The sequence below is a fragment of the Pelodiscus sinensis genome, chromosome 1, assembly GCF_049634645.1.
Source record: "Pelodiscus sinensis isolate JC-2024 chromosome 1, ASM4963464v1, whole genome shotgun sequence".
In the NCBI taxonomy this organism is placed as follows: domain Eukaryota; kingdom Metazoa; phylum Chordata; order Testudines; family Trionychidae; genus Pelodiscus; species Pelodiscus sinensis.
In genome coordinates, this window is record NC_134711.1 from 197,192,770 (window position 1) to 197,206,749 (window position 13,980).

Consider the following 13,980-nt stretch of genomic DNA (forward strand, 5'->3'; position numbering starts at 1 on the left):
TGGCCTGTTGAGGTAGCGCATAGTGTGTTGCAAGCGTGTGAAGGGAAGACCAGGTGGCTGCCCTGCAAATTTCTGTGATTGGTACCTGGGCACCAAAGGCTACCGAGGATGCCTGCGCCCTGGTAGAATGTGCCTTCACCCTGGGTGGGGTTTTACCAGCCAGTTGATAACACTCTGCTATACATTGCACCACCCATCTTGATAACCTTTGCGTAGAAATAGGTGAACCTTTCCCTCTATTCCCAAACGCAACGAACAATTGTTGGGATTTACGGAAGGGCTTGGTTCGGTCAATATAGAATACCAGCACTCGCTTGGCATCCAGGGAGTGTAGAACGCGCTCCTTATGGGAGGCGTGTGGTTTAGGGAAGAACACCAGTAGATAAATCTCCTGAGACAGGTGAAAAGGAGAAACCACCTTCGGGAGGAAGGCCGGATGAGGCCGTAGCCTTATGTTATCATGCGAAAAAACAAGGTAGGCGGTTCTATAGTCAGCGCCCTTAGCTCTGATACCCTTCTAGCTGACGTAATGGCTACTATGAAAGCAACCTTCAATGAAAGGTGCTTCAATGAACACGTAGCCAATGGCTCGAAAGGAGGGGACATAAGCCTGTGAAGGACCAGGTTGAGATTCCAGGCAGGGTATGGAGCCCTCACCGAGGGGTACAATTTCTCCAAACCAGTAAGAAACCTTTTAACCACCTGGTTAGAAAAAAAGAGAGGCTCCTGCCGTACCAACATGGAAGGCGGAGAGAGATGCCACATGGACTTTAATAGAAGAAAAGGACAGGCCACTAGAATGGAGTTGAAAGAGATAGTCGAGAATAGTTGGAATATGGGCCGAAGACGGGTGTACTCCTCTCCGGGATGCCCAAGACGAGAAGCGCCGTCACTTGGCAGCATACGACCATATAGTAGAGGGCTTCCTGCTGCTAAGGAGCACCATCTGTACCTGTCGGGAACATCCCCTTTCTGGTTGGTTCAACCACGGATAAACCAGGCCATTAGGTGAAGAGACCGGAGATCCGGGTGAACCATTATCCCCCCCGTCCCAAGGTTGGGTTAGCAGATCCCGAACTGGAGGGCGTGCTATAGGGTCTTGGGTCAGCATGTCCACCAGGATGGGGAACCAGAACTGTCTGGGCCACCTGGGGGCTATGAGAATGATCGAGGACCTGAAAGTTCTCGCTCTGGTCAATACCCTGGAAATTAGTGGAAATGGGGGGAAAGCATAGAGAACGCCCTTTGGCCACGTGGTCGTTAGGGCGTCTCCCTTGGAGAATTTCCCCAGCCCCAGCAGAGAACAGTAGTTCCTGCACTTGGCATTGCGTGCCGAGGCAAACAGGTCTAGGTGGGGATAGCCCCACCTGTGGAAAACCTGACTGAGGACAGAGTCCTTGAGCGACCACTCGTGGGCTCCAAAGGATCTGTTCAGTGTGTCTGCAAGTAGGTTTTTGCACCCGGGGAGGTACTCCGCCTGAGGCGTGATATTGTGCATGACACACAAGTGCCAGAGACGCAGGGCCTCCTTGCATAGGGGTGGCGAGCGTGCCCCACCCTGCTTGTTGAGGTAGAAAACCGCTGCAGTGTTGTCCATACGCACCAGGATGGAGCGGTGGGAGAGCCTCGGCAGGAATGCTTCGCAGGCCCTCCTCACGTTGACGTGCAGGGACCGTTCGGAAAGGGACCAGAGGCCCTGAGTTCTGTAGCACCCAATGTGTGCACCCCATCCCAGGTTGGACGCATCGGTGACCAGCGTCAGCGAGGGGGGGAGGGGCGTTGAAGGGAACCCTGCTGCGCACCACGGATTCCTGGGTCCACCAGAGTAGGGAGTCCAGAATGTCTAGGGGCACTGTGACTATGGAGTCCCATAGACCCTTGAACTGGCAGAAGACCTTCGCCAACCACGCCTGCAGAGGTCTCATCCTCATCCTGGCATGTCGCACCGTGTAAGTACATGCCGCCATATGGCCCAGGAGCCTGGAGCAGACCCGAGGTGTCGTGATGGGGGACCAAATTAGCCCTGAGATCAGCTCCACTATGGAGAGGAACCTGCTGTGGGGCAGGAACGCTCTTGCCACCTTCACATCAAGGAGGGCTCCCACAAACTCTATGCTCTGGGAGGGGGGTCAGAGATGACTTCGACATTTATCATGAGCCCTAACCTTAGGAAGAGAGCTCTTATGAGTGATACGTGAGCTTCTACCTGCTCGTACGAGCGACCTCGGATTAGCCAATCGTCGAGGTACAGGAACACGTGTACCCCTCGATTGCGCAGAAAGGTGGCAACCACAGCCATACATTTTGTAAATACCCTTGGTGCAGTATATAACCCAAAGGGGAGTACCATAAACTGAAAATGGTAACGGCCCACCATAAGCCGGAGGGACCTCCTGTGACTGGGCCTGATAGCCACATGGAAGTAGGCGTCCTTTAGATCGCGAGTCGCGTACCAGTCGCAGCACTGGGATGACCGAGGCCAACATCACTATTCTGAACTTGTGTTTTACAACCACCTCGTTTAAGTATCGAAGGTCCAGGATAGGACGAACTCCCCCTTTTGGTTTTGGAACAACAAAATAACGGGAGTAAATCCCCCTGCCCCGCAGATGCGGGGGGACCCTTTCTATTGCTCCTTTTTCGAGGAGCGCCACCACTTCCTGAAACAGGATGTGTTCGTGAGGGGTGTCCCTTACTAGGGACAGGGTAGGGGGTTTTGAAGGCGGTGGGCCCAGGAACGGGATAGAATAGCCCGTATGTACAATGTTCAGGACCCAGGCATCTGATGTTATCAGGGCCCATGCCTGGGCAAAACGGGATAGCCGGGCCCCAAATGGGGGGCCAGGGTGGCAGACTGGTACGGGACTCTTGAATACAGTGTCAAAACTGGGGCTTGCCCTGATTGGAAGGGCCGTGGGGACCTGTCCGCTGGGGATCTGACCTGGGGCGACAACGTCGACCCCTAGGCCCGAGGATGTGCTGCCGCCCCGGAACCTCCACCGGAGGCCCGGGAGCGGCGCCTCCAGAAATCCCCACGGGGGAGCTGGGGCTGCGCTCTACCCTGCTGCCTATACGGCAGTTGTCATCGCTGCGTGGCCAGCATATGTATTCCTAAGGACTTCAAAGTTGACGTAGTGTCCTTTAGGGTATGGAGCCTGGAATCGGTGTGCTCTGAGAACAAGGCCTTCCCTTCAAAGGGCAAGGCCCGGATGGTGTGCTGCAAGTCCGAGGGAATCCCCGAGACGTGGAGCCACGCCCTGCGGCGCATAACGACACCAGTCACCATGGTGCAGGCTGCCGAGTCCACAGTGTCCAATGCCGCTTGGAGGGCAGTTCGTGTAATGACTTTACCCTCGGAAGCCAGAGCCGCAAACTCCTGGCGGTCCTCCATCAGGAGTCGGTCTCTAAATTTTTCGACCGCCTGCCAGGTATTAAAAGCATACCTGCTCAGCATCGCCTGCTGGTTAGTGATATGGAGCTGCAGAGCACCTGTAGCATAGACCTTACGGCCCAACAAGTCCAGCTTCTTAGGCTCCCTTGCCTTTGGAGAAGGCCCGGGCTGAGGAAGCCTTTCTTTTTGGGCCGCGGCCTGTACGACCAATGATCCCGGGATGGGCTGGGAGTAAAGGAATTTGTGACCCGACTGCGGGACGAAATAACACCTCTCTACCCCTTTTAAGGTAGGGGTCAGAGTTGCTGGCATTTGCCACAGGGCATTAGTAATCTTTGAAACAGTTTTATTGAGCGGTAGAGCAAAACGCGTAGGGGTGTCCTCAGTGAGGATGTCTACCACTGGATCGGTATCCTCAATTATGGGCTCAACCGGAACAGCCAGGTTGGAAGCCATGCGCCGCATGAGGTCCTGATGTGCTCTGGCATCCATTGATGGCAGCCCAGGCGCTGGGTCCGCCCGTGCCTCATCGGGGGAGGATGACGACGACAACGACTCCTGAATCAACACGGGAGCGGTCGTGACCAACTGTGGGGCCGGTTGGACGGTCTGAGCCTCCGGAGGGCCTGTCTCCGGTACCGGTGGTTGCAGTGCCGCAGGATCTTGTTGCGGCACTCGAAGGGGGGAGGGAGGCACCCTAGACAGGGACGCAGACGAGCGGGAATGGTGCCCTAAAGCCTCCGACCCCATAGATGGTGGCGGCTAGCCCTGCCACTGATGATAGGCCCAGGCAGTCCAAAAAGGCAACTGCGGATGAGGGGGCCACATCTGCTGGTTGTGGTCCCTCCGGTGTCTGGATCTGGACCTGGACCTGTGGGTCGAGGATGCTCCCAAGGACCCCAACTGAACCGACACCACGTCCGAGTCCAAAGAGTAATCGGACTCCGGCCAAGGCGGAGCCGACGAGGAGTGTGGGGCAAACTTGGCCATCGACTCAGGTTTGCCCGCATGAGCATGGCGAGGACGTGCTGTCTGCGGCACCTGGGGACCCATTCCCGGTGCCGTAAGGGCCGCTGGTAACTGCGGCACTGGGGGACCCAGACTCGGTGCAGCGAATTCTGCCGAGTGCGAAACAGTCAGCTGTGGCACCAGAGTGCCCAGGCCCGGTGCCGTTTGCGACGCCACCATCTGCGGCACCAAGGTGCTCAGGCTCGGTGTCGGTTGCGATGCCTGGAGTTGTGGCACTGGGGTGCCTAGGCCCAGTGCCGAGTGCCACGTGAGAAGCTGTGGTACTGGGGTGTCAATGCCCGGTGCCAATTGCGTCGACTGGAGCTGCGGTACCGGGGTGCTCAGGCCCGGTGCCGGTTGTGTGGCCAGCAGCTGCGGCACCGAGATGCTCAGGCTCAATGCCGCTCGAAGCTCCCTGAGACTGACGGCTCGGCGTCGTGAAAGGTGCTGTATTAGTAGTGGGAGCCGACCCCACCAGGGGTGGTCCCGACGCATAAACCACCATAGCATGCCAACCCGGGCCATGCATGGGCGACAGCGGTGCTCTCCGAGCCTCCAACGGGGGCGACCTCGACCCGTCCGAGTCGACCGACGACGGCGGGGAGGTCATAAGACTGATTATGTCCTGCGCCACTTCAAAGGTGTCCGGCGTAGACGGACGACGAGAGGGCAGGTGACCAGGGCTCACCAGGCCCCCTCGGTGCCGACGCTGCACCGGAGGGGAAACACACACCGGTGAACTGCCGCTACGGTGTCCAGCTGACGTTGGCTTTTTAGACGGAGACCTGCCCCGGGACTTCTTCATCCTCTTAGATGGTGGAGAGTGAGACCGGTGCCGGGATCTCAACGTCGATGCCCGAGGCCGGTGCGCTGTGCACCGCAGGCTGGTCCGGCGGTACCAGTTGAAGCGCCGTCTCCATAAGGAGAAGCTTCAAGCGGGAAACTCTTTCTTTCCTCGTACGGGGCTTGAAAGACTTGCAGATTTTGCAGGCAATTGCCAGATGAGCCTCACCCAGACACTTAAGGCAGCTGTCGCGTGGGTTGCCCCTGGGCATAAACTTCCTGCAGTCAGCGCACGCCTTGAAGCCTTGCGGCCCTGGCATTCCTTACCCCCCAAGGGGGGGGGAAGGAGCAAAAACAAAAAACCTAACTATCTAAGTATCAGAGGGGTAGCCATGTTAGTCTGAATCTGCAAAAGCGGCGAGGAGTCCTGTGGCACCTTATAGACTAACTGTTAGTGCCACAGGACTCCTTGCCGCTCTAACTACACAAACTATTTACAATGTGAGAAACGGGAACCATTAACTATCTAAGCCTAAACAGATAGAGTGAGAGAGACGCTCCAACGACCGACACGGCAGTAAGAAGGAACTGAGGTGGGGCAGCGCCGGCAGGGGTACTTATGCCCCGCCATGGCGGCGCCACTCCAGGGGGCGCCCCGCCGGCGCTACGGGTACTGCTAGGGAAAACGCTACGGAAGACGTGGTGCGTGCCGTGTGCACACCTACTTCGAATGGACATGAGCAACCACTCGAAGAAGAACTTGGCTTGTTTACCTTAACCAAAAGAAGGCTGAGGGGGGACATGATTGCTTTCTTTAAATATATTAGAGGGATAAATACCAGGGAGAGAGAGGAATTATTTAAGATCAATATCAACGTGGACACAAGAACAAATGGATATAAACTGGCTATCAGGAAGTTTAGACTCGAAATTAGACGAAGGTTTCTAACCATTAGAGGAGTGAAGTTCTGGAACAGCCTTCCCAGGGAAGTAGTGGGGCAAAAGACCTATCTGGCTTCAAGATTAAGCTAGATGGGTTTATGAAGGGGATGGTTTGATGGGATAGCATGATCTTGGCAACTAATTGACCTTTCACTATTGGTGGTAAATAGGCCAATGGTGGGATGATAGGAGTTACTGTAGAGAATTTTTTCCTGGGTGTCTGGCTGGTGAGTCTTGCCCACATGCTTAGGGTTCAGCTGATCGCCATATTTGGGGTCAGAAAGGAATTTTCCTCCAGGGTAGATTGGCTGAGGCCCAGGAGGCTTTTCACCTTCCTCTGTAGCATGGATCACTTGCTGGAGGATTCTATGCATCTTGGGGTCTTTAAGCCATCATTTGAGGACTTCAATATCTGAGATATAGCTGAGAGGATTATTCCAGGAGTGGGTGGGTGAGATTCTGACCCCCTGCACAATGCAGGCCACAGACTAGATCATCATAATGATCCCTTCTGATCTTAAAGTCTATGAGTCACTAAGACCCAGGGAAGGCATTGCTTGCCCGTGGTCTTTAGGCTTTTTGCCGGTGGCCATTTTGTTTTCTTGATCAAGCCAGAACACAGCTTCCCTGCGGAACCAGGGGATCCGGGGGCAGAGGGCTTCAGGGGAGGCCAGGGGCTGGGCTCAGTTGCCGAGTGTGTCGTAGGGTTGCCAAGAGTCCGGTATTTTCTCCTGCTGGCTGGGGGAGGGGAGGGGGGGGGGGAGGCATCAGAAAATACCGGACATTTTAGGTGTCTGGTATTTTCTGAATTTACCAGACAGGAGGCGAAAATACCAGACTGTCCGGGTCAATACCAGACATCTGGCAACCCCATTAGATCCCCAATCAACTGAAAATCCAGGAGTAGAATGGAAAGCCTGATCTCAGTGTGAGGACTCCATGTGAATCAACTATTTGCATACAGAAATAACCAGTTTGATGCAAGACAGGAATTTACATATGCATGTGCTAATTGTAAATGTGCAGTGTCAGTAACTGTGTGCGCATATTACAAAAAACTGGACATGCAGTCGGATTGAGAATCAAGCCCTCAATTAGATTTTAAGTACAACTACACCGTCCAGCCTTTTCTACTGATGTTCTCTACTGTTTTACACCACATGCTAACCACATAATAGAATTTACAAAAAACATTAGCCAGCTGAGGTGTGAAACAGTGTAAGTCTCACTTTTCTATCACTCCAGAAAACAATAGTGTGGAAAACTGGATAACAGAAAACAAAGGATTTAAATGGCAGCCTCCACACAACAGTCTTTCATTAGAATTTGCCAAATGAAATAAAAAGTTACTTCCTAAATTCCAGATGGTTGAAAAGCTGTTCTTACTAATGAAATGCTCTATTTTGTGGATGGCAAGTAAATTAGTTTCTTAAAAGTTCAATTGATAATCATTGGAAAAAATTTAAAGAAAAATTGAGCTCCAATAAAGGCTCTAAACAACTTTTCCAGCATGATTTTTTCGTCTTTCAACTTGAAAGGCATTGTGTTTAAATAGTTTACCTAACTCAGAAATTCTTTTGAGTGCCCAAACTGAGGTATCTTAAAAGACCATTTTTAGTCGAAGTGTTCTGCAAATCAAGTCCATTTACAGAAACCCAACTTAAACCCCAAACTGATGCACTTAAAATTACTCTTGAAAATGTTGTGTCCAAATCCATCAGAGTAGTTACAGCATTAAACCAAGACTATGGAAAAAACAAAGTTTTCTTCATTTGCAGTTTGCGCTCCCCATTTTAGTACTCCGCAGAAGACACAGAAGAAACCAAACAAGAGCTAGATGGACACAGCCAACTAGTTTTCAACTTGTTTTGGCATTCAAAATACAAGAGTCAATGGGTTGGGAAGCGAGGGGAGTTAATCCTAGCAATCACCAAGAAACACAAATATTCAGGTAAACACATTCAGTCTGGAATATATTACACCAGAAGTGTTTATTACCAGCTAATAGCTAATTATGCTTAGTATAGTGAGAACATTTTTAACCTTAATGGAACCTTTCAAATTCCTAGGCAGAACAACAATAATTTTCATATTCAACTTTGGGGAAGAAAGGGGATTTAAAAAGTGACCCCATACATAGTGCTACTAGACTATTTGTTGTTTAGTTTTTACCCATACCTCTTGTTCTCTCTCACCTACGTAGCCAAGTTCTTGGATGAAGTCTTATGAGGCGGAAGCTAGATCCTATCTACCAGGAAATGGCTCTGAAGGAGGATCCTTGCCTGATCCTCCAAAATGGAAATCTAGACTCTAGCCTACTGTGGTGTTGTTTGGGAAAGAGTGGGAAAGAAATGCAGGGTGTAAAGGCAGTAGTTGCTGGAAAAAGAACAGTAGCCAGCTGGCCTTATTTATAAAGAAAGGCAGGAGAGAAGAGAGAAAGGACTGAGGAGAAGCTGCTTGGTGGGTGCTTAGCAAGACAAAAGGAAAAGTAATTACTCAAAAGGGCAATGAAGCATGAAGACAATGTATTTGAAGGAACAGATTCCTGTTCCCCTCCTCCCTCATCACCCTGACGCTTATATTTAACCATTTTTAAGACTCCCTTTGTAGAATACAGGCACAGTAAATATAACCTGTGGTAGGTGAGCATGGATCTGTGTCATCTTCTAATCTAGTGCCTAGCTCACACACAAGTTTAATAGCGCACACAGAACTCCACACAACTTCAAGCCTGGGGCCCAGTGTCAAGCTTTTTCTCCCTCTGGATCCCTGGGCTCTGGAGCAGAGGGAGACAGGCATCTGGGCTCTGGGGTGCAGGCATTTAGGCAAGGGGGGGGGGCCTTGCAGCTGGACTCGAGTGGGGGAAGTGCTGTTGGTATCTGAACAAGGGGGGACCTTGTGACGGGGGGGGGCTCAGATGGGCCTGGTGGGGGAGAGAGGGTCTGGGTATCTGGGCAGCGGGGGGGGGGGGGCCTGAAACTGGGCTCAGCAAATTGAGTGTGTGACTCCCCCCCCCCCCCCCCCATAATGGCTTGGCTCTAAAAGGGAGCAAAGAAACAGGAATTGGATTGTCATACGTGTTTATCTATCTCTGTCTGGGGATGTTAATGAGACAGTGGTTTGGCAATGGCATCAGAAAGAGCTGACTTGGAAAAGCTAGAGCAGCTGTTGATGGGAAGGCAGAGAAGCAGGCTGCAGATACAGGTGGCTCTGCAGGTGATCAAAGGCTACACGTACAGCATATCAAATAAGTGAAACTTCATTTATACAAAAGTTTTCGATTTACCACTAAGGTGTCCAGTGGGGTCAATGATATAAAGCAGGTACTTTCATGAAGTATTAATTTATTGATTGGGCCTAGTTTCTAAGCAGTGGTTTAATATTTCAGAATCAGAAACTACTGCAAATGAATTTCACTTAACTCACAGCATAAAATGTATCACTTCTGCTTCAAGTGCATCAACAAGATATGAGGTATTAAAATAATCCATTATTCAAGTATGTTGGATCAATGTCTACTTGTAATATGTAGCTTACTTTAAAATAGGTTTCTCTTCCCTCCTACCAAAGCACAAGAACTTGTATTTTAGTGATGTAGAAAAGCCCACGAAGAAGCAGAAACCAGATGCTTAGTTAGCACTGTAGAGATGTAACTATCAGTCCAGCTCACCTACTGTCACAGACCATGGAAGGCTCGATAGAATGAAGCAGAACTAGTCTGATGCAATATAATCACTCGTGCTTATTAAAGTCATATGACTGTGACTTTTCAAAGGCCTATTTAGAGATCAATATAAACATAGCTAACATCACACAAAAAAAAGTTCTTGTCAAGGCAATCTTTTCTCCTGGAATAGTAATAGAAATGTAGCCGTGTTAGTCCTGTATTTTGCTTCAGCTACACCAGACTATGTAGCACTTTAAAGACTAACAAGATGGTTTATTAGATGATGAGCTTTCGTGGGCCAGACCCACTTCCTCAGATCAAGTAGTGGAAGAAAATAGTCACAACCATATATACCAAAGTATACAATTAAAAAAATGAACACATATGAAAAGGACAAATCACATTTCAGAACAGGAGGGGGATGCGGGGGGGGGGGGGGGGGAGGAAGGAAGGTAAGTGTCTGAATTAATTATATTAGAGGTGGGGAGAGTTAGGTCTGTGAGCTAATGGTATTAGAGGTGATAATTGGGGAAGCTATCTTGGTAATGGGTAAGATAGTTAGAGTCTTAACTATCTTACCCATTACCAAGATAGCTTCCCCAATTATCACCTCTAATACCATTAGCTCACAGACCTCTAACTCTCCCCACCTCTAATATAATTAATTCACAGACACTTTCCTTCCTTCCTCCCCCCCCCCCCCCCTGCATCCCCCTCCTGTTCTGAAATGTGATTTGTCCTTTTCATGTGTTCTTTTTTTAATTGTATCCTTTGGTATATATGGTTGTGACTATTTTCTTCCACTACTTGATCTGAGGAAGTGGGTCTGGCCCACGAAAGCTCATCATCTAATAAACCATCTTGTTAGTCTTTTAAAGTGCTACATAGTCCTGCTTTTCTCCTGGAGATGGTGATAACTGTAAATCAGTCACTGTCCCAACACGTTTGTACAAAGAGATTATGTTACTGTATTCTGGAACAAACTGGACGTGTTAGTATTCTGAGGCCACTATCATATAAACATGCAGCTGTGATTTCATACTTGTTTGCAGATAATCTTATGTGTGATGCCATATAAATAACAAGATAGCTGAATTCACTATTCTTGCACAGCTCAAGGTAAAGAAAGAGCTGCACATGTTAAGCATCACTATCCAACAAGTCCAGGATCTCCAAAATGCACAAAGAAGAGATAATTATGTTTGTAGCAGCATGACTGAGTAAAACTAAGTATTTTAAATACAAGTATCGTCACTGGCCTTTTGGGATCAATTTAACTGAATGTGGCAGTCTGTAGCTACCACACTTAATTAAACCAATTACTATAAACTGTTTGCTGGCTTACACAAAAATATGGCACTAACATCTCTGCCACCAGAAGATCTGGAAGAGATGCAACATGAAGGCATCTTGTTTGCTGTTCCAGTATCAAAAGGTAATTGCAGTCTTGTAAATAACCATCTCCTTGCTAGGAAGCCTGTGAACACAAATAATTTCTTCCCTAAACACTAGAATTATCCCTCCAAGAGGAAAAGGGGAAAAAAAAGGAAACCAGCAGAGAGCTAACTCTAGCATCAGTGTCTCAGCAAGAACAAATAGGGAAGAAAAGTGAAATGAAATTAAAATGGTTGGTAGTAAACAGTGCATCTGTATGCATTTCAATTGTAAACAGAGGACAAGGGAAAAATAAAAATATATATATTTCTGCTGTTACTCAGAATACCCTCAAAAATAACTCATCTGATGAAGTGGGAGCAACTCAGCAGCACCCCAGCTGCTCTGCCCCAGGCGTCCCCAAGTCAGCTGCTGCTGAAACTGACCAGCGCTGACTACAGGAAGCCCGAGGCAGAGTTGCTTTGCCCCGGGCTTCCTGGAATCAGCTGCTGATCAGTTTCAGCAGCAGCTGACTTGGGGACGCCTGGGGTTCTTAAGTTGATTCTGTATGTAAGTCAGAACTGGCGGTCAGTTTCAGCAGCGGCTGAATCTGGACGCCAGTTCCGACTTACATACAGATTCAACTTAAGAACAAACCTACAGTCCCTATCTTGTACATAACCCAGGGACTGCCTGTAGATTGAAAAAAAATGTTACTATTAAAACAGTGTTGAAAATGTTTTATAGTGCTTTTTACATGAAACCTTTCTAAGTCCATTATTAATTCACTCTATAATACAAGTGACTTTACTGTCCCTTTTGTGTTTTTTCTACTGCCATGGAAATTAGTGACAAGTCTCAGAGGAGTAGCTGTGTTAGTCTGTATCTGCAAAAACAAGTCATTCTGTGGCACCTTAGAGACTAACAGATTTATTTGTGCATAAGCTTTTATAGGTAAAAACCACTTCATCAGAAGTAATTAAAGCTTTTTGAGCCACAAAAGCTTATGCCCAAATTGATCTGTTCATCTCGAAGGTGCCACAGGACTCTTTTTTTTTTTAATGGAAACCAGTGAGATACCATACATTTAGCATTATGACTTTTACTCCTATATTCTTAAGTCACAGTGGGCTGGAAAACAATGCTCAAGGAACTGGCAAATGTGACATTCATGTATTATGTAAACCTGGAGTTTGCTGTACGTGCTACGTGAAAGCTTCCCTGCATGTTAAGACCATATAGCAAGCTCTAAAAGCTCACTGCATGTGCTCACAAAATGGAGTTGCACCATAACTAGCGTCAACATTCTACATGAGACACATAGCCCAAATTAGGTCAATCCCACTTCAGCCCAAGTGAGTGACATTTTTACCGCCTCAGCACACTGTGTGTCTGTGCACATTACTGTATAGTTTCTGAGTTCTGCTTATTATAGAAGTCCTAGTTATAAGGTACAATGCTGTATATGTCTAATAGTCACCACTGAAATGGACACCAACAAAAATCTGTCAGGAAGATGAAATTTTTCTAGATCCCCACAAAGCTATATTTATCAACAACCACCACCACCCACTTCTTTAATACCTGCTTCCTACGATTTCTTATTAAAAAAAGAAGAAATCAGGGTCTACTGCTCACATACCTCCACAGCTAGGAGTGGTGGAAAGGAAGAGCTTGTGTTTCAAAAGCAGAATCGATGAGTCTAGCATAAGTGGGTAAAAGAGTAACTGCTTTTTCCCCTACTTTGCAGAGGTTTTTACTGTCTTCTGGAAAGCTGAATTCATATCCCCAAAGACATCCCCCCACACCCAGCCTTTAACTTTTATACACGTTTTATATGTGGACCATTATAGAGTGTCATATTAGAGAGCAAAGCTATAAGGGAGAGGAAATTTTGAATGAAGGCATGAGGATGATCAAGGATAATGGGCAGGAGGATGTAAGTGTGATTGGTTTCATCAGAGGTCTCTTGGGACTGTGAACCTGGTGTGCTGATCATGACACTGAGCCCACCAATCTTCCCTCTGGGGCACTCCACCACCCTGTCTTGATGAGTCAGAAGCTCTGGTCTCCCCCAGCCAAAGCACAGGTAACAAACCCTCCACCCCCATAGCAGAGCAACACAGACACTGAACTCACTCAGCCCTGAGAGGGTTCAGTTGATTTTGTACATAATTGTTTTCAGCTTTGTGAACTGGCCCTTTAAAAACACCAGATGTGGACTTTGTGCTGTTTGCATTTTATAAATGTAAAGACCACTTGTACTTAAGCTACTATTAATTTTTAGTTCTGTGACCGGCTCCTTCATCTGCCAAGATGAGTTCTAATGTAGGATGAGGGGTGAATTACACCAATCTATAGCAGAAATATGATTATCATCCTTCAGGACTAAACAGACAGGAAGCTTCCTCTGAACAAGAACCACTTTATCAAGGCAGATGTCAACATTTCTAAAAGCTATAAGCTGAAGACAGGTTTTGGTACTTTCTTTTGGAGTGTGGTAAAGTCTCCATTTAAATAGAATAACTATAGATATATGCATGCTCAGCGTTGCTTAAGCAAACACTTACCACTGCCCATGGTTTTCATGGCCCAGGCAGAGAACTGGAAAAAGGAGAGTCTGTAAAGAAAAAAAGAAGGGGGGGAAGGGGAGAGGGAAAAAACCCGCTGTCAATTTTGTAAAAGTGATTATCTAGGAAATACTCTTCCTAGCACAAAAAGTTTTGTGTTTCCTCTTTTGAGGGACCCGGGAGATTGTTCTTCAAAAAAGGGGGAGATTTCCTGCACAGAGGATAGAGTCTGTCTGAAACTCCCA

At 48.2% G+C, this 13,980-nt stretch overlaps 1 protein-coding gene across 2 annotated transcripts in view; it reads right to left on the reverse strand.

Annotated features, from left to right (window-relative positions):
- PRRG1 (proline rich and Gla domain 1) overlaps window positions 1-13,980 on the reverse strand; it is a 48,546-nt gene that overhangs the window by 20,325 nt on the left and 14,241 nt on the right. For both annotated transcript variants that reach the window (XM_075913259.1, XM_075913260.1), the window contains exon 2: window positions 13,736-13,785. In XM_075913259.1, the coding sequence (XP_075769374.1) occupies window positions 13,736-13,754 (19 nt within the window). In that variant the 5' untranslated portion in view covers window positions 13,755-13,785. The remainder of the gene's footprint in view (window positions 1-13,735; window positions 13,786-13,980) is intronic.